Source organism: Aptenodytes patagonicus, chromosome 13, assembly GCF_965638725.1.
Source record: "Aptenodytes patagonicus chromosome 13, bAptPat1.pri.cur, whole genome shotgun sequence".
Taxonomy (NCBI): domain Eukaryota; kingdom Metazoa; phylum Chordata; class Aves; order Sphenisciformes; family Spheniscidae; genus Aptenodytes; species Aptenodytes patagonicus.
The window spans coordinates 9,857,364-9,881,176 of record NC_134961.1 but is presented as its reverse complement, the minus strand read 5'-3'; the positions used below and the strand labels follow the sequence as shown (position 1 = coordinate 9,881,176).

General features: G+C 43.2%; 1 protein-coding gene across 4 annotated transcripts in view; it reads right to left on the bottom strand.

The window, feature by feature from the left end:
* MAD1L1 (mitotic arrest deficient 1 like 1) overlaps window positions 1-23,813 on the bottom strand; it is a 387,234-nt gene that overhangs the window by 107,544 nt on the left and 255,877 nt on the right. For all 4 annotated transcript variants that reach the window (XM_076350728.1, XM_076350729.1, XM_076350730.1 and 1 more), the window contains one exon: window positions 22,957-23,164. In XM_076350728.1, the coding sequence (XP_076206843.1) occupies window positions 22,957-23,164 (208 nt within the window). The remainder of the gene's footprint in view (window positions 1-22,956; window positions 23,165-23,813) is intronic.

Below are 23,813 nucleotides of genomic sequence, written 5' to 3'. Positions count from 1 at the left end.
ATTACTCATGCTCTTGGACAGAAATGAGCAAGTAGAGTCCATGCCTGTGCAAGAAGGACCAAGGGATCCAGTCACCCAAATTTCTTTAGCAGTGGCGAAAATGGTGTTGGAGAAGGTGATGTTCTACTGGCTGTCCTTTGAGGACAGGCCATTGCTAGTTACATGTCAAAATTACATTAAAAAACCCCCAAAAATGAACCTAACAGTCTGCCCTTGGAGATAAAAGTAGCAATGTCTTACAAAGATACTTTTGCTAGTGCTGAACCAGCTCATTACCTTCACCTCTGTGAAAAATGCTTTTCATTACTTTGATGGAAGCCTCTTCTAAACACCAAGACCCATGTTTAGAGATCTCTTCTTTGGAGCCAGAGAAGCACAAGAAAATCTGCGCAAGTTTCTTGTTTGCGATGATGGGAAAGAAGGAACTATTCCTGCACTTTTTGGGTGCATATCGTCAACAACTCTAAGCTTGGTCTCTTCATACAATCTATAAACATATTTAAAAGATTATGAGCTCTGCCCATTTCAAGTCCGAGAAACATCCGTACAGCACATAATGGTCCAAAATGGAACCTTTAGTATGTTTCTTTCTTCACCAACATTTCAAAAAGTTTCTCTACGTCATCTAGGAGGTATAGTCCAGAGCCAGACATCATCATGTTGCTGCCATACATTCACACAATACCTTCTGCAAGCATAGGACAACAAAGCCAATGTGTAGCATAATACAGCCAGGGGACAGAACAGATCCATGAGGAGGCGAGGACACGCAGTGACTTTGCAAAGTTAACTTAAAGGGCAATTCATAACAAATAATTTTAGAAAAGGAGTAGGAATAAGATTTTCAGAGAGAGAGAGAACACAGAAAAGATTTCAGGACTGAGTCAAGCACTCTGAAATCTAAAGCAAAAAAGAGAAATAAAATGGTGTGATTTGGAAGAATGAGAAAACGATGAGAGATGGACAAATGCCCATGGCCACCCATAAGGCTGTATAGACCTACCTGCTAAAGACAACACCTTCTGTGGATTCTTAGAGCTTTGCCCAAATGCAGAACAAGGGCAGTTTGAATAAAGGATCTGGCCAAATCACCAAGGAGGTTAAAATTAGTACCACTTTTAGTTCTTATCAGCTGAGGGACTTTGGTGGAGGAACAAACAGGAATGGTGACTGATTTCACACTGCATGTTCAAATTACCTTAAGCGAGGTGAGCAGGACCACCTGGGAAGACCTCAAATCACAAAAGAATACTTGTGGATAGATCTAATAAGACAGAGCCCTTTCTTTTTTCTAAGAAAGAAATATTTTAATGGCCTGTAAGCCTTTTTGCAGCAGCAGGAAAAAAACAACACCCAAATGACAGATTTCTGCAATGCAGAAGGCTCAGCATCCCTTTCTTCGAAGGAAGGCCACTGAGAGAGTCTAGTAAAGGGACTCGATAGCTTGAGAGTTTAAACTAGAGCTTTTGGCATAATTTTGACTGCAAATAATAATAATAATAAAATTCTCTGACAGAGGGGGTTTGGGTGGAGAAAAAGGGTGAGGGAATTAGAAACATATTCTTAATGAAAATCTCATTTAGCAATTTTTTTGGATGTGCTTAAAAATTCCACTGAGGTCACCATTCTGGAGAGATGACAAACTCCTGGGATAAAGGCTGGAAAATCCTGGTAGTGGTGTCACATTTAGCAAGTCAAAGATATGTTTGTATAAGGCTGTAGAGGGCTAAATCCATTTTACATGCCGTATGTATTATTAATTTCTGACAGTGGGCTTAGAAAAACCTAATTCGCTGGAATACGAGCTCCCTTTGAGCGGAGGGAAGCCTTTTCAAAACTCATCTTTTATTGACTGAGTCATTTTTGAGTCAATCTGTCTGCTTTTGGCAAGACAAGAGTTTTAAATCTTCTCTCTTTTTTTCCTCCTTTTTGAGTCGTGGCAAGTCTATTAAAACCTGCTAATGTATGCAGCAAGGCCTCTGATTTGAAATGTAATGAATTCTTCAGATAGTGGCAGATTAGGGGGAGAAGATGATAGAAACAGCCAGAGACTCCAAAAAAAGAACTCTCCAGAAAAAGAGGAGGAGAAGGGTGAGAGGGAACGAGAAAGATTAACCCTTTTTACCCAGAAGAAGAAAATCTTTAAGCTCCATTAATAGAATCAGTTAAAAAGGAGAACTGGAAGAGGCAGAGCATCTTCAGGCTTGCCTGGGGCTGAACGAGACAAAGAATAAATGAATCTTTCCTCCTAGACTCTCTTGTAAGATTAGGTAATTCCCTAAGTGAAAAATGAATAACTTGGAGAAAATTAGCTCCATCCATATAAATAAGCCTTCATATTCCAAACTCGTCACCCAGAGCTTCCCAGGCGAATGCCCTGAAACATTTTTGCTGTTGTGTAACAGATGGTTTCCTCCTCCCCGCTTCCTTGGTTTGGTTCCAACCGCAGTATCTTTCAGGTGATCTTGTTTTAGCACAAAAATGAGCATTTTGGGTGTAAATCAACAATCCTGTTAGTGAAAGGACGCTTGGCAGTTTTATTGTATTTGGCATCTTTGAAGTGCCGGACAAACATTACACAGTTACGCAAACGAGAGATTAGCACTGTCTCCATTTTACAGATAGAGGAGCTAAGGAAAAGAAAGTCAAGGATGCTACTTAATTCCACAGCACTGATCTGGTGACAGCCTGGGCTGAGAACGCAGAATCTGCTGAATCACAGCACAGACCTGGGATACTTTCCGGTTTAACAGGAAAATTCATAGCTCAGCCTTGAATTTGATGGCTTTAAAAAATAAAATTAGCTCTATAATAAAGTTCTAAAGAAACAAAACCTTAGAGAAAACAGTCTGATGGAGCACAGGTGACCCAGTGGATTATAATTAAAATTAAGCTCAGCATAACTCATGCAGGGGAGTAAACATGGGGAACTGAGAAACTGGCCCTGTCAACCTAATGCCCCTTTGCTAATGACAGGCATTGAAATGTTTTAACAACTGAGAAATCCCAAATAACAGAGGCAAAATCCTTCAATTTAGCATGCAGCAGAGGTATCTAAGTCCAATGCATGTCTTGAAGGAGAGACTATCTTTCCCTACAGATGCAAGGAATTCGGCCCTCTATCACACAAGTCAAACTACAAAAGGCAAAAAAAAGTTTAAAGAAGTGCAAAGTTAGCTCAAAAGCTGCTGGAGGCACAGAGACTGTGGAAAGTAAGCATGAGTTGGAAAAAACAGCAGCAGGAAGTCTTTGCAGTGGGATACAGGACACAGGTAAAAGCGTTATCCTGGAGGCCAGCAAGCTATGGGAGTTAGCCTGGCTTTTCAAATTGCTCCCAGGTATTGTCTGCTCTCGCTGGCAGAAACACATTTTTTTCCCCCCTGGAGAATAACAATGGCTGTACACCTGTGCCCACTATCTCCTAAACTCCATCAGTCCCTTGATGTGATTCTCCCCAACTGGGAAACTGTCTTTTCCTACCCGTCTGTTTGCTTCACAACCCTGACATGAGAGCCGCAGAATTCACAGATATGAACTTTTACATCTCCACATATTAGTGCTTTCAGAAAGAAGAAGAGGTTACGCTTGCTTTTATGTACGTAGACACAATCCCGACCTTTAGCTCGGTCTCAACACTCTGATTCAATAGCTGGCACTCACTCTCTGAATCAGTAATGAAGTAAAGGTTATGGCAGGGAGCACACTGTGCTGTGGATATACCATTTTTCAGAGAAGATAAGAAACTTAGACCTGGACCGTTACAGAAGTGGCAAAGCGTTTTCCTGGCAGAACATTTTTATTTGGGGACGAGGGCACAAACCAGGACTGTGGAATCAACCCTCATGTCCTGTACAAATGCCATGTGCATAACCGCGTTCTGCCTCCTCCACTTCCAAGTTAAAAAGACCCTTCTCACTTTCTGCCGTAAGGACGGTTCCTGTGTGGCACTAAGCGGTTACTATATTTCACGCTAGCCGTGGATGCATTTTAGTGATGGATGCAGCAATCCCTGTGCATATTTCCTATAGCTGTGAAGTTCATAGAGCACTTTGGGAATCCGGAGAGGCTGACATGCTTACTGCAGCAAGCCCTGACGACACCAGCTGCTGCAGCAGGCTCGAAGAATAGCCTACCCCAGAATATCACTATTTTTCTTTTTCAACTGCAGTCTGCATTCCCCCTACATAGCCTCTTGACCACTCCTTCCTGCCCTGTTTGTTTGGAAGATCCTCTTGCTTCTTGGCTTTGCTTGAACTCTTCCATCTCTCTAACTCCTGAGAGCTCTGAACCAAACAGTGCCTTGGTGCAGGACCCAGCCTGTTTGAAATACGACCAGTCAAAAAACTGAGATCCATGATGCTTAGTCATCAAAGAGAATATTTTGGTGTAGGAAAAGAGCATACCATATAGGTAACCTTGATTCTTGGTCTGCAACAATCCACACCCAGGGAGCAAGTGCACAGAGAAATCTGCTCTCTTGCATTGCAGTCTTCCACGAGAAGGATTCATTTCAGTCTTGGTTTAGAGAAGATTTCACTCCCTGCTGCTGTGAACTCTTCCCACTGGGGTCAATGACACCGAGTGCCACAGAGACCATGCTGCTGGCATGTATGGCACTGCTGGGACAGGTCAGCCAGAGGTTTAGGAAAAATATATTTTGAGGGACAAGTGAGGGGAGGGAAAAATGGCATGCACAAAAGGTCTCTGTGCATGGGATGCGCAAGCAATAAAAAATATTTACCCAACTAGGCTAAATCAATGAATTAGCTCTGTGCTCAAAGAAAAAGTTATCATTAAAGGCCGTGCTATTCAGTAGCTCACTTTACATCTGAGAAAAGTCTGCAAAAATCCTCTTGCATTATCCCTAGCCTTATAGATTTTTTCTTTCCATCTGAGGCTCAGAGTGGGGATTACCCACTAAGGTGCAGTGGCCAAATCACATTCAAACTATTCCCCGTTAAAATAAGAAAAAGCTTTGGTCTTTCCTGTCTTCTTCCATCTCATTCCCTTCCCATGTCCACATCCAAAGCATTTACCTCCAACTTTCAATGGATGCACAAGTCCTGAATACCAAGAGGACACACAGGATGATATCTAAATAACAATACTCACTTCTCTGTCCTACAGGTTGCATCCTACTTCTTCAGCACCAAAGAACAAGAGTCCATTTAAAATCTTCATCTACTTCTAAACCCAGTAACAACAGAGTTAGCAGTCGCCAGTCAGCATTGACCAATTTTGACCTGCACAGTTTCCATTATTTCATCCCCCCTTTTGTGAAGAGGGATGTTGCTATAATGGTGACAGCAGCCCTGGCAGGTTGGTAGCAGAGCATCTGGGCTCAACCACACCGCAGTGCTGAAACATCTGCAGTCGTTCACATCTGGCCACACTGATGCTTGACCTAGCAGCACCAGCTTGAGCAGATGTGCTCAGCTGGTGGGACCATAACCAAGTGGAGTTAAACAAGGGAGTTAGTAAGTACAGCTGGGGTGAGGTAATAAAAGCAAAAGAAGCCTAAAGAAATACCTTCACAGGCAAGTGAAGCACAAAACTACAGGCAACTAAAATACTTTTACCACATTGAGTTTTTATAGAAACGTGTTTGCTTTTCCTCAATCACAGAAGCCAGAGACTGTAAACATCTGCTCGTTCATGCAGTCTCTCTCCCACAATGTTTTGATTTAGGTATTTTCCTGCAATGTTTGCAACTTAAACACATCAGAATTGTGCCAAGGCTTCTGAAACGGTAAAAGGGATTGGAGTTATTAGAAAAGTGAAAAGTTAATGAATCCAAAGTCATTAAAACAAACTTACGAGAACTCTAGCATTGCTCTGAAGCATTCCAAAGCAGAAGAGCTGAAATTACCTTGAAAGCATCTTTCCAGTAAAATTAAAATGACCTCCCTTTCAGCATGAGACCTATTGAAGTATTTTGACTCTTTGGACATTATAATCTTCCTTCTGGACAGCCACGTGTCAGTTATAACATCAAAGTATTTTAGCTGATAGACATTATCAACAGTTGCTTCAAAAAGGTAGTGAGCTGGAAGCAAGGCATGGCTGTTGTACTCTCAGTACTATTTATTCTGCTGCTCTATTACTTTTATTTATTTGTATTAGGATTCCAAAACAAAAGAAGTCAATTATGGCTTACTAGGAATTATAAAGAACTTGTGTAATTGGGCTTCTGATTTAGTTATCAATACAAATAGACATGCCTCACTAAGAAGTAAAAGACAAAGCCATAAAGCAAGGTTTGCACTATTTGCAGCTGCTCAGAGTAAAAAAAAAAACATTAGAGAAAAGCTAAAGGGATTTTTATTAATGCTTTAGATGACTTAGAAAAAAGTCACTTAATCATAACATTGTAAACAAGGAAGTTCTACAACAGTATTTAAAAATATCTGGAATTGTTTCAGGAGCCCTATTGATTTGAATTAGGCAGCTGCATAATCACAGGGGCTGCAATTTTAATGAACATTTCAACAGGAAATGTAGAGCTGATTATATATATCAAAACAGGAAAGATCCAAATGCTGCAGCTCCTCTTCTCTTTTGTTGTTTTATTACCTTAGTGTGCATATCCAAACCCACTCTAGAACTAAGACAAAACTTACCTGACTGCCCCTTCTCTCATTGGCGGCTTCTGACTGCAACTCTGATCTTCCCGTCTTGATACATGCCATTAGGCACAGCATTTTGAAAAATAATTAGGGATTCAATCAGATTTTACACTGGAGCAAGTGACTGGAAACTTCAATGCTGTGCTGCAGTTCTCCCTTAACATACTTTAGGGCATGTTATATATACTTAATTAGATAATGTTTATAAAGTGCTTTGAAGAAATAGGGAACTCTGTGAGGGCTAGGTTGTATTTTCAGAAAGGTAAAGAACAGCGTTGAGACAGCATGGGCACCGAGGGAGAACAAAGCTCTGAGAAACTGAACACCACCTTGTTTTCAGAAAGGTTTCAGGACATCTGAGAAAAAAATATGTCAGCAGCTTCCAGCATCTAGGCACTAAGAAAGAAACAAAAGTTGTAAAACACAGGATGCTGCAAAGGCACTTAAATGACAACGTTGCTGGTATCGACGTGACAATAGCGGTAACAGAGTCAGAAAGGCAGCAGCACCTATGCAGCAGAAAAACTTTGCGCATACACAAGCACAAGGCATTGATTATTACTCTGTTATGGCAATTTGCAAGATAAAGAGTCAGACAGCGTTGTAGGCCTTGATGAAACAAAAATGAATGCACTCCACTCCTGTGAACACTCTTATTCATAAGCGTTGGAACTAATGGAATAAAAGCATCTTGCTTCCTACTATTTTGTAGTGAGGGAAGCAGGGTTCTTTTTGTTAAAGATAAGGTGCTTTGTTAGCTGCATGCTAAAATACTAAAATACACTGCAAAATACAAAAATGTGTTCACCACAAAAGTCTTTCTAGCAGAAACGGGACAGTGCCCGGTCTTCACCAGACTAGGTACCCAGAGCAAGCACCGAACGGGATGCAGATCACAAAGAGAGGCAGAAGGACAGGTTCTCCTGTGGATCAGGATGAGGCACCACACAGGTTCTCGCAAAGGGCATCTGATCCAAAGCTCTGTTAAAAGAATCTGGAGAGCAACAAAGCAAGCTGTGGCTAAATCCACTCGGAATGGCAATGAACAAGTGATGTTGCATCCAGCCACTTGCCTCCCTACAGGGCAAGCGGCACAGAGAGTGCTCCAAAGAGTTTCCAGCAAGCAATAAAAGCAAACAATGTATGCAGGGAGCTTTAAAAATGATTGCAAAGAGAGCCCTGAGCTTCTGTTTTGTGCATTTTTTTCTTTTTTTTATTTGCCTATAACTAAATTACATGATTTCCTTGCAAGTCTAATTAAGCAGTTAATTGATGCTGGTGCCCTTTAGCATCTGGCATTAAAGATTAAGTAAATAACGGAGAAAAGTGCGTGCAGCACCCAGCAATAATTAAACACAGCAAGGGTTTGTTCCCCCACCCTCCCCCATTTTAACCTGTTATGTATAAATCTCTGAGGATAACTGTCTTTAATAGCCTCAAATACACTTACACACCATATAATGATACTTGACAACAGTATTTTTTACTCTTAGAGATGGTGGATAGTAGGTGTATCTTTGATCTTAACCAGCAGGTTTTATTTTATACCTTGCACGCAGGGGAAGAGCTTCGCTGCCACAACTCTACCCAACTGAAGAGCATGTTAAATGGATCTTCATGGGAACACACTTTTGAATCCAGGAGCGTGAGCGTTGGGATCATGCATTAAAGATTTGTGGTCAAATTTCTCCCTTTCTCACGCACTTACTCCTTCCTGATGGTCCATTCAATGTTATTTATCCATTTCCTGCAGACTATGGAAATGCAGATTATGGGAAAGCTTTCCTGTTAAGTCTTCTACAAGAAAGATTGAGTTATATAAAATAAAGTAAAGCTGTATTAAAAAAAGCCCTGTGGACAAAAAAACCCATCCAGAATTCTAGACATCACTACAGAACATGGATTCAGCCAGGGGGAATCTGTGTTATTTGTAGGCATTTCCAGGCGCTGTCTCCAATGTTGCTGGTGCGAGGCTCAGCAGTGGATTGCTATACATAGGCACTTCAACTCACTGCTTGGAGGATTTCATGTACAAAATGTCTGATCAGGAGACACGTCTGCTGGGGTCTTAAGCCCTGGCTATTTTTAAGGTAAGCTCAAGAAGTGGGCCTGTGGGAACCTCATGAGGTTCAACAAGGCCAAGTGCAGGGTCCTGCCTCTGGGTCGGGGCAACCCCCGGTATCACTACAGGCTGGGGGATGAAGGGATTGAGAGCAGCCCTGCCGAGAAGGACTTGGGGGTACTGGTGGAGGAAAAGCTGGACATGAGCCAGCAATGTGCGCTCGCAGCCCAGAAGGCCAATGGTATCCTGGGCTGCATCAGAAGAAGCGTGGCCAGCAGGTCGAGGGAGGGGATTCTGCCCCTCTGCTCTGCTCTGGTGAGACCCCACCTGGAGTACTGCGTCCAGCTCTGGAGCCCTCAGCATAAGAAAGACACGGACCTGCTGGAGCGGGTCCAGAGGAGGGCCACGAAAATGATCAGGGGGATGGAACACCTCTCCTATGAAGAAAAGCTGAGAGAGTTGGGGTTGTTCAGCCTGGAGAAGGGAAGGGTCCGGGGAGACCTTATTGCAGCCGATCAGTACTTCAAGGGGCTTATAAAAAAGACGGCGGCAAACTTTTTAGCAGGGCCTGTTGCGACAGGACAAGGGGGAATGGCTTTAAACTAAAGGGGGGTAGATTTAGACCAGATAGAAGGAAGAAATGTTTTACGCGGAGGGTGGTGAAGCACTGGCACAGGTTGCCCAGAGAGGTGGTGGATGCCCCATCCCTGGAAACATTCCAGATCAGGCTGGACGGGGCTCTGAGCAACCTGATCTAGTTGAAGCTGTCCCTGCCCACGGCAGGGGGGTTGGACTAGATGACCTTTAGAGGTCCCTTCCAACCCAAACTAGTCTATGATTCTATGGTTTTTTACATGTAGAACACTGCACTGTTTGTAGTCTGATCTTAAGAGTCCAGTTTCCATGGAAGGCCACCTATTAAGGACTGGACTCAAGTTATAAGACCTATTCCAAGACTTACACTGTAAGAAACTCTGGAACAGCTAAGGCAGGCCCAGCCTCTGCTGCTCCCCCAAAAAGCTCACTTAGGAGCATGAAGATCACTCCCTGCCTTACACTCTGGCAGGTTAACGTGAGTCAGACTGCCTCTCTAATACAGCTCTGATGCAAACTAACAACAAGTACGAGAGGTTTTTAGTTCTTCCAGAGCTGCCGGATGGAAGGAATTGCTGCCCAAAGATTAGTGCCACAATCTCTTTAGACTCTGCAAGCAAGAAAAGCTAGTGCAGAGACTCATGCCCACCTCCCATGGGTCCTGCGAGTCTTAATTAGTATCTCTAGCATACTCAGAGACCTTTGGACAGAGGGTGCTACAGAAGTGGAAAATATTATCATCATTATGCCTGCTACCACAAGTGCTGGCATTCAAGCTAGAGACTTCACAGCAGATGGTGAAGTCGCTAGCACGGCTGGCCACAGTTATAATTTCGCTCATCACAGACTCTCCTTGTTGGAGCAGGCTTCACCTCTTGATGTCTGAAGAGCAAAACAGAACCTGCACTGTCAAGACTGCATCGTGCCGGTCAGTATTGCTGACACATTCACACCGGCCAGCACTCAAATCACTAAAAAGTAAATCATGCAAGGGACTTTCTAATTAAAAAGAGCTTCACTTTCATGGCAACGCTTTCTCCCGCCTGTCACAGCTAGCCCTCCCCTGAATTCTGATCATTAAAGGGAAACAACAAAGAATTAGTCAGCTTTTGTTAAGTGTCAAACATTCCCACTCTAAACCATGAGCAAAACAAGGAGAGACATTTTATAGCTCTCAGAGCAACTTTATACCTTCCTAAACGTTATTTCTGTACCTCTTGCTAATTGCTCATTTGCCCTGGTTTTATGGAACAGCCTGGCTCACTCCACCTTCGACAGAGGAGAACAGCAGTGTTTAACATGCTGCAATAATTGGGATATGCGTAGTTCTAATTTTTATCCTTGTTTATTTCTAACTGGTGGGGTTAGCAGCCTAGGACTCAGAGCTACCTGAGGTGTAACTAAGATGCCATTAGCTTTAAATACATTCCCAAGTGCTGCAAGCATCCCCTCCATTTGGCTTAGGACATCACCTTGCAGATGAAGACTTTGCATACATGGGAACATTCTGCTTAAAATTTTTCATTTCACCGAAAACTTCCTAGGGACTCCAGAATACAAGCACAGGGTAATGCTCCCCTCCTCTTTCTGTGGGTTTTTCAGGTTGTAAAATGTGAAGGATCCTACAGCAGAAAGAAGTACTTTGAAATGGAAGTGAAGAGTAATTTCCACTGCTCCTTGTGGCACCCTGGGAGTCCAAATACATTCTGCGGGGAGCTTGCAAACGCATCAGCACACTGCCCACGTACCGAGGAAGGGACATTATCAGGGAAACAACCTGACCAGGAGTTACTTCAAATGGTGGCTGATGATGAAAACGCCTTTAGCCCACATCTGTTACGCAGATCTAACATCACCAGTTCTAACTTAGGATTTATTTTTACCACTTTTGTAAAACAAGAAGGAAACTTCCCCTCACCTAAATTCTGCCTCATTTCAGGGAAGTCATTGCAATATGTCAGTCTAAAAGGGGAATCACACGCCGTTGTCATTATCAGCCTATTCAGAAAACCTTTGCTGAATCTTTCAGATCTGCGCCTTGCCTTTGATGCCACTAGCGGCAAGATTTTTGATGACACATCCGCAGTCTCTACCGAAGGTGGATGCTGCTGCTGCCTCCGGCCCTTCCTTAGAGAAGTCTCTGATCTATTTAACTTAAATACTTCTGCTGCACGCCTATGATGGTATCTGATCATCGCAGAAGGTAACTTTACAAAGCTGCATACCTACCCAATAACCCACCATGCTACAGTACTCCAACAGGATGCATCAAGACTCTTCTATTCAATACAGACAGAACACTTAGACAGCCAGAGAATGAAAAGGCAATTTCTGAATCTGATTCCAGCCAGCTTTTCATCTGTCTGATTTTCATCCATCGAGCTGGAGCTGGTTGTATATAAGAATGAATATGCTGTTCCCTAATGGAGGCTGGATTGACTTACTGCTCTCTAACTGGAGATCATGCCAGGTAACCTGGCACTAAAATGGAGAAAACATGGAAACACTGAAATAGCAAGTAAAGACTGCATCAGCTGCTGAGACTACATAAGCCACACCAGGTAGCTTTAGTTTAGTCTCAATAATGGATTGCTCCCAGATGCTCAGAAATCCCTGATGGACAGGCATGACTTTCCCCTCAGATTTAAGATTTGCTATGATTTAGCCCCATGCCTTTGCCTCCTTGTCACAAAACCACACCAGAAGCATGAGATGACTGCACCAAAGCCAGCGCCATGCAGAATGCTGCCATCTACTTACTGATCTGTGCCATGCTGGGAGCTTATCACAGCAGTGCTCCAGCCACTGTACTGTCCACCGACGGATTCCCAAGGGGATTGCAAGGTGCTGGCTTTTTTCCAAACGAGCTGAGAGGGTCTTACACCTTTTTGTTTAGGATACCGTGTGATTAGTAACCACTGGACAAGCTGCCCAGAATACCCGGAGGTTAGCAAACCAGGTTGATAGGTGTGAAGATACTAAGAGAGGCTTCTCTCCCTTCCTATTGACATTCTTATGTCAGCACCACATTCAAAAGGCTATCACAACATTATCACATCATGGTACTGATGTCAGTGCCATGATTAAGATGGCAAAGTAATTACAAGTGTCTGCTTTTATACGCTGATTGCTTTCCAAATAAATGTTCTCCATTCCAAATAAATCCACTATAGATTAACATTTCTCCTACTTGCTCACCGCCTAGAATGTATTTGATTAGAAAAGCCTGATCAAAACTCTGCTTGACCATTTTTCAGCACTTCACCATTTTTCTTTTCCTCATCAGGAAGAAAAGTGTATCCATTAGTTACCCTTTTCAAACACATTCTTTTTGTAGTCTAATTCAAAGAAAGATTATAAAAAAAAATCGTCAGACTTGGCATCTGAATAGCTTTTTGTGAGCGCAGGGAACATGCATTCATATATCAGAACATCAGCATGGGGAGATAAGGGTAGCTGTATACGTGCATGCTTATCTGAATGCAAGATCAGTACTGTGAAACTAGCATAAACACCAAGGACAGAATCCATATATTGATGTAATTCTTAGTGGTACTAGTGCATTTGTGTGAATTTGCAATTAAATAAAGCTTATTCCTTAAAAAGAAAGCAAGAAGTTGAGGATAGAATTCAAGGTCTGTTGAGATCAACGGGAATTTTTTCCATTGCGTTTGAATATAGCTCCCTCTCCCTCCCTCCCAACATGTTTACTAGAATATTAAGAAAGAAATTACCTGGAATTTGATTGTCCTATTTTTAGACAGACCAAGAAATTCTCAGTTCTCTTAGTCTGCTTTCTAACCCAGTAAATCCAAAGCTCTCCTTTCTTCCATGGCTAACATTTCATGTATTTTAATCCACATTAGTTTCATACCAAATAAAGTCCTTGAAAAAACTACAAATACAGGAGGGTGACAAATGAACAGGAAACATAACTTCGAATCTCCTGACTTTTATGCAATTAAAATATCAACTTAATTGTTGGATCTGTGTAGCTTCTCTCAGTTTAATATGTAAATCAGACTCTATTACTCTATAGCTCAAAGAATGTGTTACTCTGCTTACTTGATTAGGCTGGGAATTGCTGGTCCTGCTGTCACTATGTTTACACTTTAGTGACAAGTTTGCACATCAAATTCACATAATGCAATGTCATCAACTTACACACCAAATATAAACTTCTTAAATACAGCCGCTGCTCTTGAATATTGAAACAGCCTTATTTTACTTCATTTACAGCTCCTAAATAATCAGAGTAAGTGAAAAGAAAAATTTGGAACGCAACTGGAAAACAGTATTTCCCAGGAAAAACATCTTCCCACAGAGAAACAGGTAGGTAAACCAGAAAAACAGCCCGTGCAAAAAGTTATCCTTTGGATTCTGAATTTTAGTTGTACACGTTCCCCTTTAAAATGTGGAACAAGTAGACATACTTTATTTCTCAGTCTCTACACATTCACCCCACCTCATTTGGGATTCAGTGTTAAAGAGTCCCTATTTATTCTGTGAAGACAGTCAGATTTCAGCTCCTGGACACGTATACTTACCTGGAAATTGAAATGAGGACTCCAGAGAAAAACAGCAAATTCAGTAATTTTTTTCCCCGTTATGAACCTGCCGTAACAAGAATACCGCCACCTTGGATAGTATTGAGAGGGAAAGTGTAAATAAGTTCAGTATATTCCCATTCCTGTCATCTTTCCTGAATCTAATAAACATCCCTAACCAAGGGGACCTTGCCAGCACAAGGCTTTTCAAGACGTTCCCGGTAACCTCGACACCCACTGCAAAGTTCCTCTACTAGATTTCCACTACTCTTCACTGTTCACAAAGGCATCAAGCTTTAATTTCCAGGAGAAACAATACATTGACAAGATGCAGAGCAGAGATCTGAGGCTCTCCCCTGCCGGTGAGCTCTGCCACGCTGCCAGCCTGGTTTTTCTAATGTCAGGGAAATTGTGTCGGCCTGAATTTGAGACATCAGCACAAGCCTTTCTTCTCAATCCTGCTGATGAATGAAAGAGCATTTTCAATTGTGTACATCCAGAGGCCTTACAGCACATCGGTCCTAATCAAAAGCTGCTCTGTGATGCAAACTGCTGTAAGAGGCAGCTCATATCACAACCCCGCAGGATCCAAAGGGCAGCGGCAGGTAATACTGCATTTCTGTCCCTTCAGGAGAAATGCTGGACTGGAGAGATCTAGTGGGAGCATCTTGACTGCTACATAGCCACCAAGAAGACAACAACCAAATAACGAGAGCTTGACTCAAATACCCAAGCAGGAAAACACAACTGCCAAAGTTTACCAAGACCCATAAAGCTCAACAGCCTGTTGGCTTGTCTCCGGTTGATAAAGAAACCATCAGCACAGAGGGATATAGAAGAACCAGAGGGATGTAGAAGAACTACGGCCACAAAGAGTGCTATCTGAAATGTGGCAGTTTCTGTACGGTACAAATTTGATGGTGTTTTATAGGGATTTGGCAGGTGGGAAGGGGTTAAAACACAGGAGGAGGAAGGTTTCAGGTCCTTCCACTACCCATTGACTTCTCTCCTTGCAAAGGCTCTGAACTGCCCCTGATCATAGATGGAAGAGCACAGCTACTTCTGGGGACACGAAGGGACGTGCCTGGTAGTAAGAACAATTCAACCTCATGGTCACTTCATGTTTCACTCAGCTACTGGTGGACTGAGAACTAGAAACCCAAGTCAGCAGGCTTAAAAATACTGTTTCTATCAACGATTCTCCTCTAAAGCCACATATAGAGTAAGCCAGGAGAAGACAGAATACTCCCTGTCAGCCCAGGTTTCTCCACACATTTTCTCTTGACTTACCTGGTCCCAGAAGCTACCTCTAACCTTGCCACCTAGACATTAGCTACCTCTAACCTTCCCGTCTACGTCGGCAAAGGTGACCTCTTCCTTCCCAGATATAACACCACAACTTTACTGCATCAGTACTGAATAAGGAAAATTAGGCTGAAAGGCTGAGAGAGTTGGGGTTCTTCAGCCTGGAGAAGAGAAGGCTTCAGGGAGACCTTATTACAGCCGATCAGTACTTCAAGGGGGCTTATAGAAAAGACGGCGGCAAACTTTTTAGCAGGGCCTGTTGCGCCAGGACAAGGGGGAATGGCTTTAAACTAAAGGGGGGTAGATTTAGACTAGATCTAAGGAAGAAATGTTTTACGCTGAGGGTGGTGAACCACTGGCACAGGTTGCCCAGAGAGGTGGTGGATGCCCCATCCCTGGAAACATTCAAGGTCAGGCTGGACGGGGCTCTGAGCAACCTGATCTAGTTGAAGCTGTCCCTGCCCATGGCAGGGGGGTTGGACTAGATGACCTTTAGAGGTCCCTTCCAACCCAAACTAGTCTATGATTCTATGATTAAAATGCATCCACCTAGGAAACAAGCAACCTTCTCCCCAGCGGTATTTTCTTGCAGTGCTGCTCATTTCCATTACACCCAGATTCAAGGCAGGATCTCTAAGCCCAGACACCCTTCCCTTGGGAGCCTCCTTCCTCATATTGCTACAGAAACCACTGTAGATATTCTTATAATTCAGTGTTTAAATTTGGTCCCCCTCATCACATATACTTTTTTATTTTCTTTTCCATTTCCTTCTCCCTCCCAACTTATTTTACTATTTCTTTCTTGGTAAAGTGGCTATATTTTCTCTGGAGCAAGCCTGCTGCTTCTACTAAATATTTTGTAATCCACTTCTACACAGTGCCTAGCAAGAGGGTAGGAGATGCTTTAAAAAAACCCAACAAACCCTTGTAGGAATCACTGGAGCTACATGGAGGTATTGTGCAGGTTCACAGGCTGCCTCTCACAAAAGCAGAAAGACCGAGGCCTCCAGGTACTCCACACGTGAATTGGGTGGAAAAGAGGGGCCAGGAAGAAAACCTGCAGCTCTTTTGCTCTTTGTGAAGGCTAAGTACAGTCTGGGTAGACTGTACTTTGACTGACACCAAGTTTTACACATTCAGTAGCTACAACAGAACTATGTTACTAGATTTATTACAAGCCTCTGGCTCCCTGGACAGCAGATGGAGTCTGAAAGTCCCAGCAATGTCTCACTGGCACCTCCCATCACAGTTTCACAAGAAGTTGCAGGCTTCAGGCATCCTCGGGGGTTTGTTCGGTCAGCAACCCCTGTCTGCCCGCTCGTGTCCCGGCTGTTCACAGCACACAGATTAAGTCGTGCTTGGGGGCAAGTCTCTCTGGTTGTTTAGCAGACTCATGGCATGCTGCCACAGGCAGGGCACACTGTTTTCAATATATTCAGTGCTGCATGACTTCACATCTGTGTTATCTCCAAAAAGACTTGGGAATCTATCTGGATGACAAATGCTATATATGATAAAAGCAACTTTTTTTTTTTAACCTGGGAACATTTCTTTCAGCTCTCTTGAGGTACTATACTTTCATTCAAGCCAGGAAACCTGGTTCTTTATAGGCGCCTGCGCTGACTTCAGTAGAGCAGAGCATTTACCACCAAAGGCCGCGCTGTTGCTGAATCAGGATGCACGGAGGCTTCAAGGTATTTTCCCCTTGTGGCTAGACTGCCCAAATCTATTGACATCACTGTAATGTAAAAGGGTTTTATAGACTCTGCCCACCAACTACTGTAACACTGTCAATACTGAAGTACAGGAGGTCCCAACTTGGCTATAGTCTTTTAGGAAAACAGGTATACTTTGGAAGCCCCACCTTGTTACCTATAGTGCTGGGCTGGGACAAAGGGATATGGATGATAAGGAAGGAAATCAAAGTAAGCTCTGTTTAAACTACCAGCTTATTCCCAGTATTAATATACTATTCAGGTCCCAGACTGGTCTAAACGTCTTGCAGTAGAGAAACCAGCACCATAAAAATAATAATGATAACTAGCTGAGAGGTGAGGGGATTGCCCCAAGGAGGCACTGCTCTTCAGCTGCAGTCAGCACTGAAGGCAGGACGGCTCTGAGTAGGTCAGGCAAAGCAGCTCCCAAGGACTGCTGCTAATAAAACTTGTCCTGTGTGCTACTTTCCGTATCATTTGTGTTTTGCACATTAAAGCTATGCAACATTTCTGATGCAGGTAGCAGTAGGGAATGGTTTCTTCCTCATCAAGAACACGTGGCCATCTCTGGAGTGAAAGAGCACAGAACTTCATCAGTGCACAGCAAAACACCAGAGGCAAAGACAAGCTCTTTATAAACTTCAGAAGAAATTGGGATATGCAGAAAGCAATTACTTTCATTGAAATACAGGCAGGCAAAGGCTAACATCATGCTCTTAGCAAAAGTCCCTTAACATTTGAAGACAGCAAATGCCCTGGACCTTCACTTTACAAAGACAATTCCTTCAGTACAAATTGAAGGGGAATTGGCATGTTAAACATCATAGAGAAAAGTGTCACCTGATGAATCCTTCCTCTGCTTTAGGAAGAGGCATTATGTGACCAAAGAAGAGCTGCCCTCTGTGCACTCACATGGTCCAACCTTGTTTGACCAGAGAGATGCTGGGAGCCATCAACACAAAGTGAGGTATGGATGCTGCGCTAGCACACGCACACCCACCAACAACTAAGGTCACAGAAAAATCCTACATCAGGTGGACTCAGGTTCCATTTGCAGGTGCAGCCCTCATCATGTGTGGATTTCCTATACACAGATGGTAGGAAGCACCAAGGCTTCCAAGCACCAACAGCTCAGCCAACTGTGGATGGAGAATGGCAACTTTTAAATTCCATCTGCTCATTTTTTGTCACCTTCTGTACTCAGAAACACATTCATCAGAAGCACAAGCATGCTGGGACAGTGACAAATATTACCATCTCTGGTTTGTCACTTCAACAAGATTAGATTATTTTAATATTAATTCATTACCCAATTTAATTCCAGTTAATTACCTTTTTACAAGGGCCTGATGTGGCAGTGATGCTGGAGACAGCCTCTGCTGAACACCAGATGTAGCATCTTTTTTAGGGTCAAACACCTGCCTTAGAGTGAGATTCCCCAGTCCTTCATCAAGGACCCCTTTTTCCTACTTTTCCCTAACAAGAGAAAAAGGACACTGAAATCATTGAGATGGATGAGTAGCTTTCTTTTTTGGTGGGATTATGTTCAGGAAAATAGTTCACTTCCAAAATTCTCCACAGATGGTTGAAATCAGAGCTGATTTCCCCATGCTCTTTCCTGGTAGGGGTGCCAGCCTGTCTCTCAACAGAAAGAATATTAAAAGCACTTTTCCTCTTTCTTACAGGGAGAGGCTGCATGAAAGAAGGGAACGCTCCACTGTACCTACAGGATAGCAATAAATCATGAGAGCTCATGGAAAATTCGCATTACTGCATTCTTTAGTCAGGACCCAGCTTCCACAGGTCATTCCATTCTTACCTTCAAACATATTACTTTTAAGATAAGAACACAAATGGAAATAATCAGCATCTGAAGCATTCTCATTTCTACCTATGCTTTGCTACAATACACAAGTCATTTTGTATTGTCATCTCCCCATTAGCTGCCACTTATCTATTTGCTCACAACTAAAACCTAACTCCATCTCTAGCAGCGCCAGAAAAGAAAAATCAAGAGGTCCACTGGGACCAGACAAGACAAGAAAGGAAGATCTAAACAGAAATGGCCTGGACAGAAACAGGAAAAAACAGGAAAAGCTATGGAGCTGGAAAAAAAAAAGCAGAAGATGCAGCCTGAAATACAAAAAGGTGTGTGAGAGGGAAAGGCGTGCAGAGTATGGGAAAGAGAAAAGCAGAACTGGAACAGATTCCAAGTCTGGGCAGTGATGCCCCACGCCACCTTTCCAAAGCTGTTACAATCTGCATCCCTGTTTCAGAGACAGGAGGACTCAGAGCCTCTCCCCAGATGGCAGCCTGACCTTGGTGCACTCTCCTCTTACACAACCCAGACCCGGGCAGCCACCGGGAGAGAAACAAAACACCCATAAAGTTACAGCCCATTCCCGTAATGCAGCTGCCACAGATCTGCCCCATTAATACCGCACAACCCCGCGTGCAAATTTATCCTTTGAAAAAGGACGGTATGTTGTTATAGCTCACATTGTTCAAACCTCTCCTTTGCAATAGCCCTGGTACCCATTTTAATAGAGACTATTACGGCATAAATGAGAGGAAAGGACCACTGAACTACGTGGCGAGTTGCCAGGTTGTGCCGCAGCCTCCAGCGGTTATGCTCAAAGAGATTTAAAGTCCAGCATAACCTTGGTTTTTAATAGAGTCACATTTAATGAGCTTTAATGTCCACAGTAATAATTTCCTTATTACCTATCCAGGAGTCGGAACCATGATCAGAAAAAACGTGCTGCACTCCAGCCCAATGAACTTACTTAATAATGGCCAATACATTATTATCAAAACCATCAACATCATTGTCCTTAATGCGTTTTTTTGGTTAGTATAATTATAATTCTTTGAACCTTAAGCATAATTGTTGCAGATCACATAAGCTTGCTGAACACAGCAAACCTGACTGGCTAGAGGCCACCCAAATCCCTCACCTCTGCCAATAAGCCATTCAGGGTATATGGCAAAATGAGACAATAAAATCTTACATTTACCTCTATCTGTCAAAAGGCAAAATGCAAACCCACATATGACCTTTGTTGTCTTCCCAGCTTTTATCCACACTTTTCCTACTCTGTCCTTGGTCTCCCTTCATCCCATTCAACTCTGACACAGGGGACCTCCCATCTCAAAAGCTCAGAGGGCTGAATTTGCCTCTTGCATGTGTCATACGAGTGAGATGGATAAACAGACATATGGGTATTACAGCTGACAGAAAGGGCTGCAAGAAAAATTCTAATTCTTGTTATTTTTGTACAGAAACAGTTCCACAAACCTCACTGAAACCTGCTCCCTTATTATGCACAATAAACCTCCCTCCCCAAGGCAGCCAATTGCACAGTGACAAACAGAGCAGAGGGAGTTTCTGCCACATGCTCCCCATTTCACACCTTGAAAATATACTAAAATGGAAGGCATATGGCAGCTGTTCCTGTGGGTAGAGCTGTGGAGATCCTAAGAAAGCAGCGAAAGCTGGATCCTCCATTTCTTATCCAGAGGGAGACAGTGTAAGTTTTCTGGCCACATGAATCCATGTTGTTAAACCACTCCTGGAACAGCTGTTGCATCCACACTGCAGATGCTGTGTGAGCAAAGCAGGATAGAGTCAATGTAAAAATGGATGCAGCTTGCACAGCGCGCTTGATGAGCTGTCCCCTAACCCACCGGGAGCTCTGCCCTGCCCCAGCAAGAAGGCCAAACCAGGCATTCACCTGGCTAATTGAAAGCCAGCTCACATATGCCTGCCAACCTTGCAGTCAGTGCCGTAACGTCCTCAGCATCTCTTGCACACCCTAATATACAGAGTCTTCATCCTCAGACCATACTGCTGAATGCTCCCGCAGCAGAAAGGAGGGTTTAGGACTACTAATGGCAATGTTGCCCATGCATGACAATGATGCACACAAGTACATAAAATAGAAGAAAATACCCAAGGTCTTTCCATATAACCTGGCTTACTATATGCATGCCCTGGTCTCAAAGACAGTCATCCACAGGGCTCCTCCATCCTTCACTCACAGCTTTTTTCCTGTTTTGTTTACATGAACCACTTCCATATGCATTTACAGGCACTCTGAGAATGCAAAGGGCCCTCCTGTGACTGTGATAAATGACACCAAAGTATTTCCCACCCTGCTAGGCTCTGCAACTGATGCTCTCTCCCATTTGAGTTCGTGAGCAGAAGTCAGAATGATGTAGCACGGGACTGGGGCAAAAGGAAAAAAAGCATCATACATGAGAGAAGCTGGAAACACCCTGAAACCCAGTGAGCTGTTTGTTTTCCTGTCGGAATCAAAGGCAGAAGAGAAAACAGCTTTAAAAATGCATCCCTTATAAGCTAAAGATAAACCTACTAACATCCCAGCACAGAAGCGCCTCACAAACAGCTAAAAGCAACTGCGTGAAAGGCAGCAGAATAATAATTATGAATAACAAATCACAGGAGGCGTATGTGAGAAACGCATTCCCCTGGAAGAAATGGTCTAATTACTGGAGATGATACCCCCGAGGTTCATTCATCAGTGGCAGAGACACAGAGTTGACCTCACCTCTGCATCCTCTCTGCCCCGGACCGGCACTCTCCCCCCTGGGCTTGGGGGGCACTGTCAGCTGCATGGATCTGCAGCATTAGATGTGCCAGGCTACTCAGGGGCATAACGACAGACAAGGGCACTGGGCAGCAGCATCTGCTGTAATTTAAAATCCAGTGCATTTCAAATTCAAATTACAATGCAAGAACTATCCCCAAGAACTGCTCGACTCTCACCAGGGTCTTAGACTGGAAGCTCCTATGGGCAAAGGCAGCCTTCCTTAAACGTTCAGGAAGTGTTTAATGCTTATGCATTTGTTAGAGCATCCACTAACAACAGTGACAAACTGCCACTGTACCTCTAACATCCAGTCAGCTCTTCACTTTATAAACCACCCCATCTACACTTCTCACTGTCGTATTTTTAAGGCTTAATAGTACCATAATCCACTATGAGATGCCAGAACAAACATGTTCTTAGCAGTAATAAGGTACTATTGTTTGAGCAATGGGAAAACAAGCCAGGTACTTCCAGAGAATTTTGGCATCATAACAGTGAAAGATATTTTCTTCTGTGTATTTTCTTTAAACCAAGGCTCTGCCATTTTGTGGGTCTCAAGTCTCCAGCGCACATGGCCTTCGAGGAAAGCTCTGCCCTCTTAGCCTCATCCGAGGGAGGATCCTGACCTCTGGACACTTACCACGTACGTGCTGCTGGAACACAACACGTTAGCTCCACAGGGACCTTCAGCTCTCTTTTATTTTTCTCTTCTCTAACAAAAATGTTTTGAGGGCAAGGTAGAGGTGAGAGAGTTACAGCAGTGAGATCTCTTGGGCTCTGCAGCATGACTCGACTCTGCCTGGTCCCCTTGCAGTGTTGTAGGTGATGGGTCACGTTTTATTGTTACCCTTACCTTGATTTACAGAGTCTGAGAGCACGTCTGGAGGTGCTGACTTTGGGGTTACTTTACTAAAAAGTCTCGTTCAGGTATGTGAAGGGAAGACAGACTGTACTGGAGGAGAGCCACAGATTCTGTGAAATGTATTTAGCTCGGTGAAAGATGTACTCTATTTTCATGGAGTATTGAATGTAGCTGTGATTAATGGGGCACATATACACTGATAAACAATATTAATTTGTTTTAAGCCAGGTCTGAAAAGATTTCAACCACTTGCTTCCCTGCAGCTATTAAAGTTATTTCCTGCTGTCTGTACTACCTCAAGGGCTAAACCAGCCCTGAAAGGAAGGAAATATTTCCTTTTACTGCATTGGCAGCACCAGCCTGTGAAGGCTGTTGTATTGGTATTTCATTTATTTTGAGCAAATGATATGGATTATTATTATTTATTCTTACCACCTACCCTCTGTACCAAACTGCCACAGGATTGCCACCACACATTCACTCTCTTCTGCATCAACCCAGCTTTTTTCACATTCCTTATAACCGTTCCATCAAGCACACTGTCCTCAATGTCTCCATCTGCTTCTGCAGTCAATTCCTCTGGCAGTACAGATGAGTAAGTGCATCTTCATGACCAGAAGCCAGCAGCCTACCTGCAATTTCTTGTGGTGACTGAAAATTCCCAACTCCTTCCAAATTCCCAGGGATGGAGCCACCTCCTTCAAGCACCCTCACCAGCTCCCTCAGCCTTTCACATTCCTCCTGGAGCTGCTGCTGCTCCTCCTTGCGCTGCTGCTTGGCCAAGCTCGCTGGGTTCATGCTGAAATGAAGAACTTTGGTTCTGCTGGGGTCATAGTCACCCTGTGTGGCAGAAACAACAGAAGCGGATTGAGTAACTGATCCAACCTCCAAGTCCACCCAACCTGTACCACTCTTTGTGTTTAGACAAAAAATGTTACAGCAGAAAGAGGGACACTTATGCAGTGATAATATTTTATTCCAACAGTTGAAGTCAGCCAAACCCAGTATTGCTTCTCCTTCTCTTGCTACTTTCTCTTTCGAAAAAGAAAAACAAACCCACAAAAAAACCCCACTCAGCAGAGCTTGCTCCCTGGCTGACATCTCCACAGTTAAATTTAGCTCCAGAAATGAAGTTTTATAGCTGTATTTTAAATCTCTTGATAGCAGGAGATTATAATGAACACACAGATACACCCTTAAACTACCGCAGGACACCCAGTACTAGCCTAATTTATTAGTTGTATGAGCCAGCAACGTCCATATGACTCCAATGGTGAAGTCATTAGCAAGTTGTATCAGCTCGTCCCAAGCAAGTGAACAGATATTTCATTTTATACTTTTTTCTCAGAGGTGAGTTGTATTTATAGCGGTTTAAATAGTCAGTCAAGTCCTAAGATAGCAAATTAATATTCTTTCAAAGTGAGAGAAAAACACTGATGTTACATTTGTGATTTCAGAGAGAAAATTTTCATATAAACTACAGGAAGCC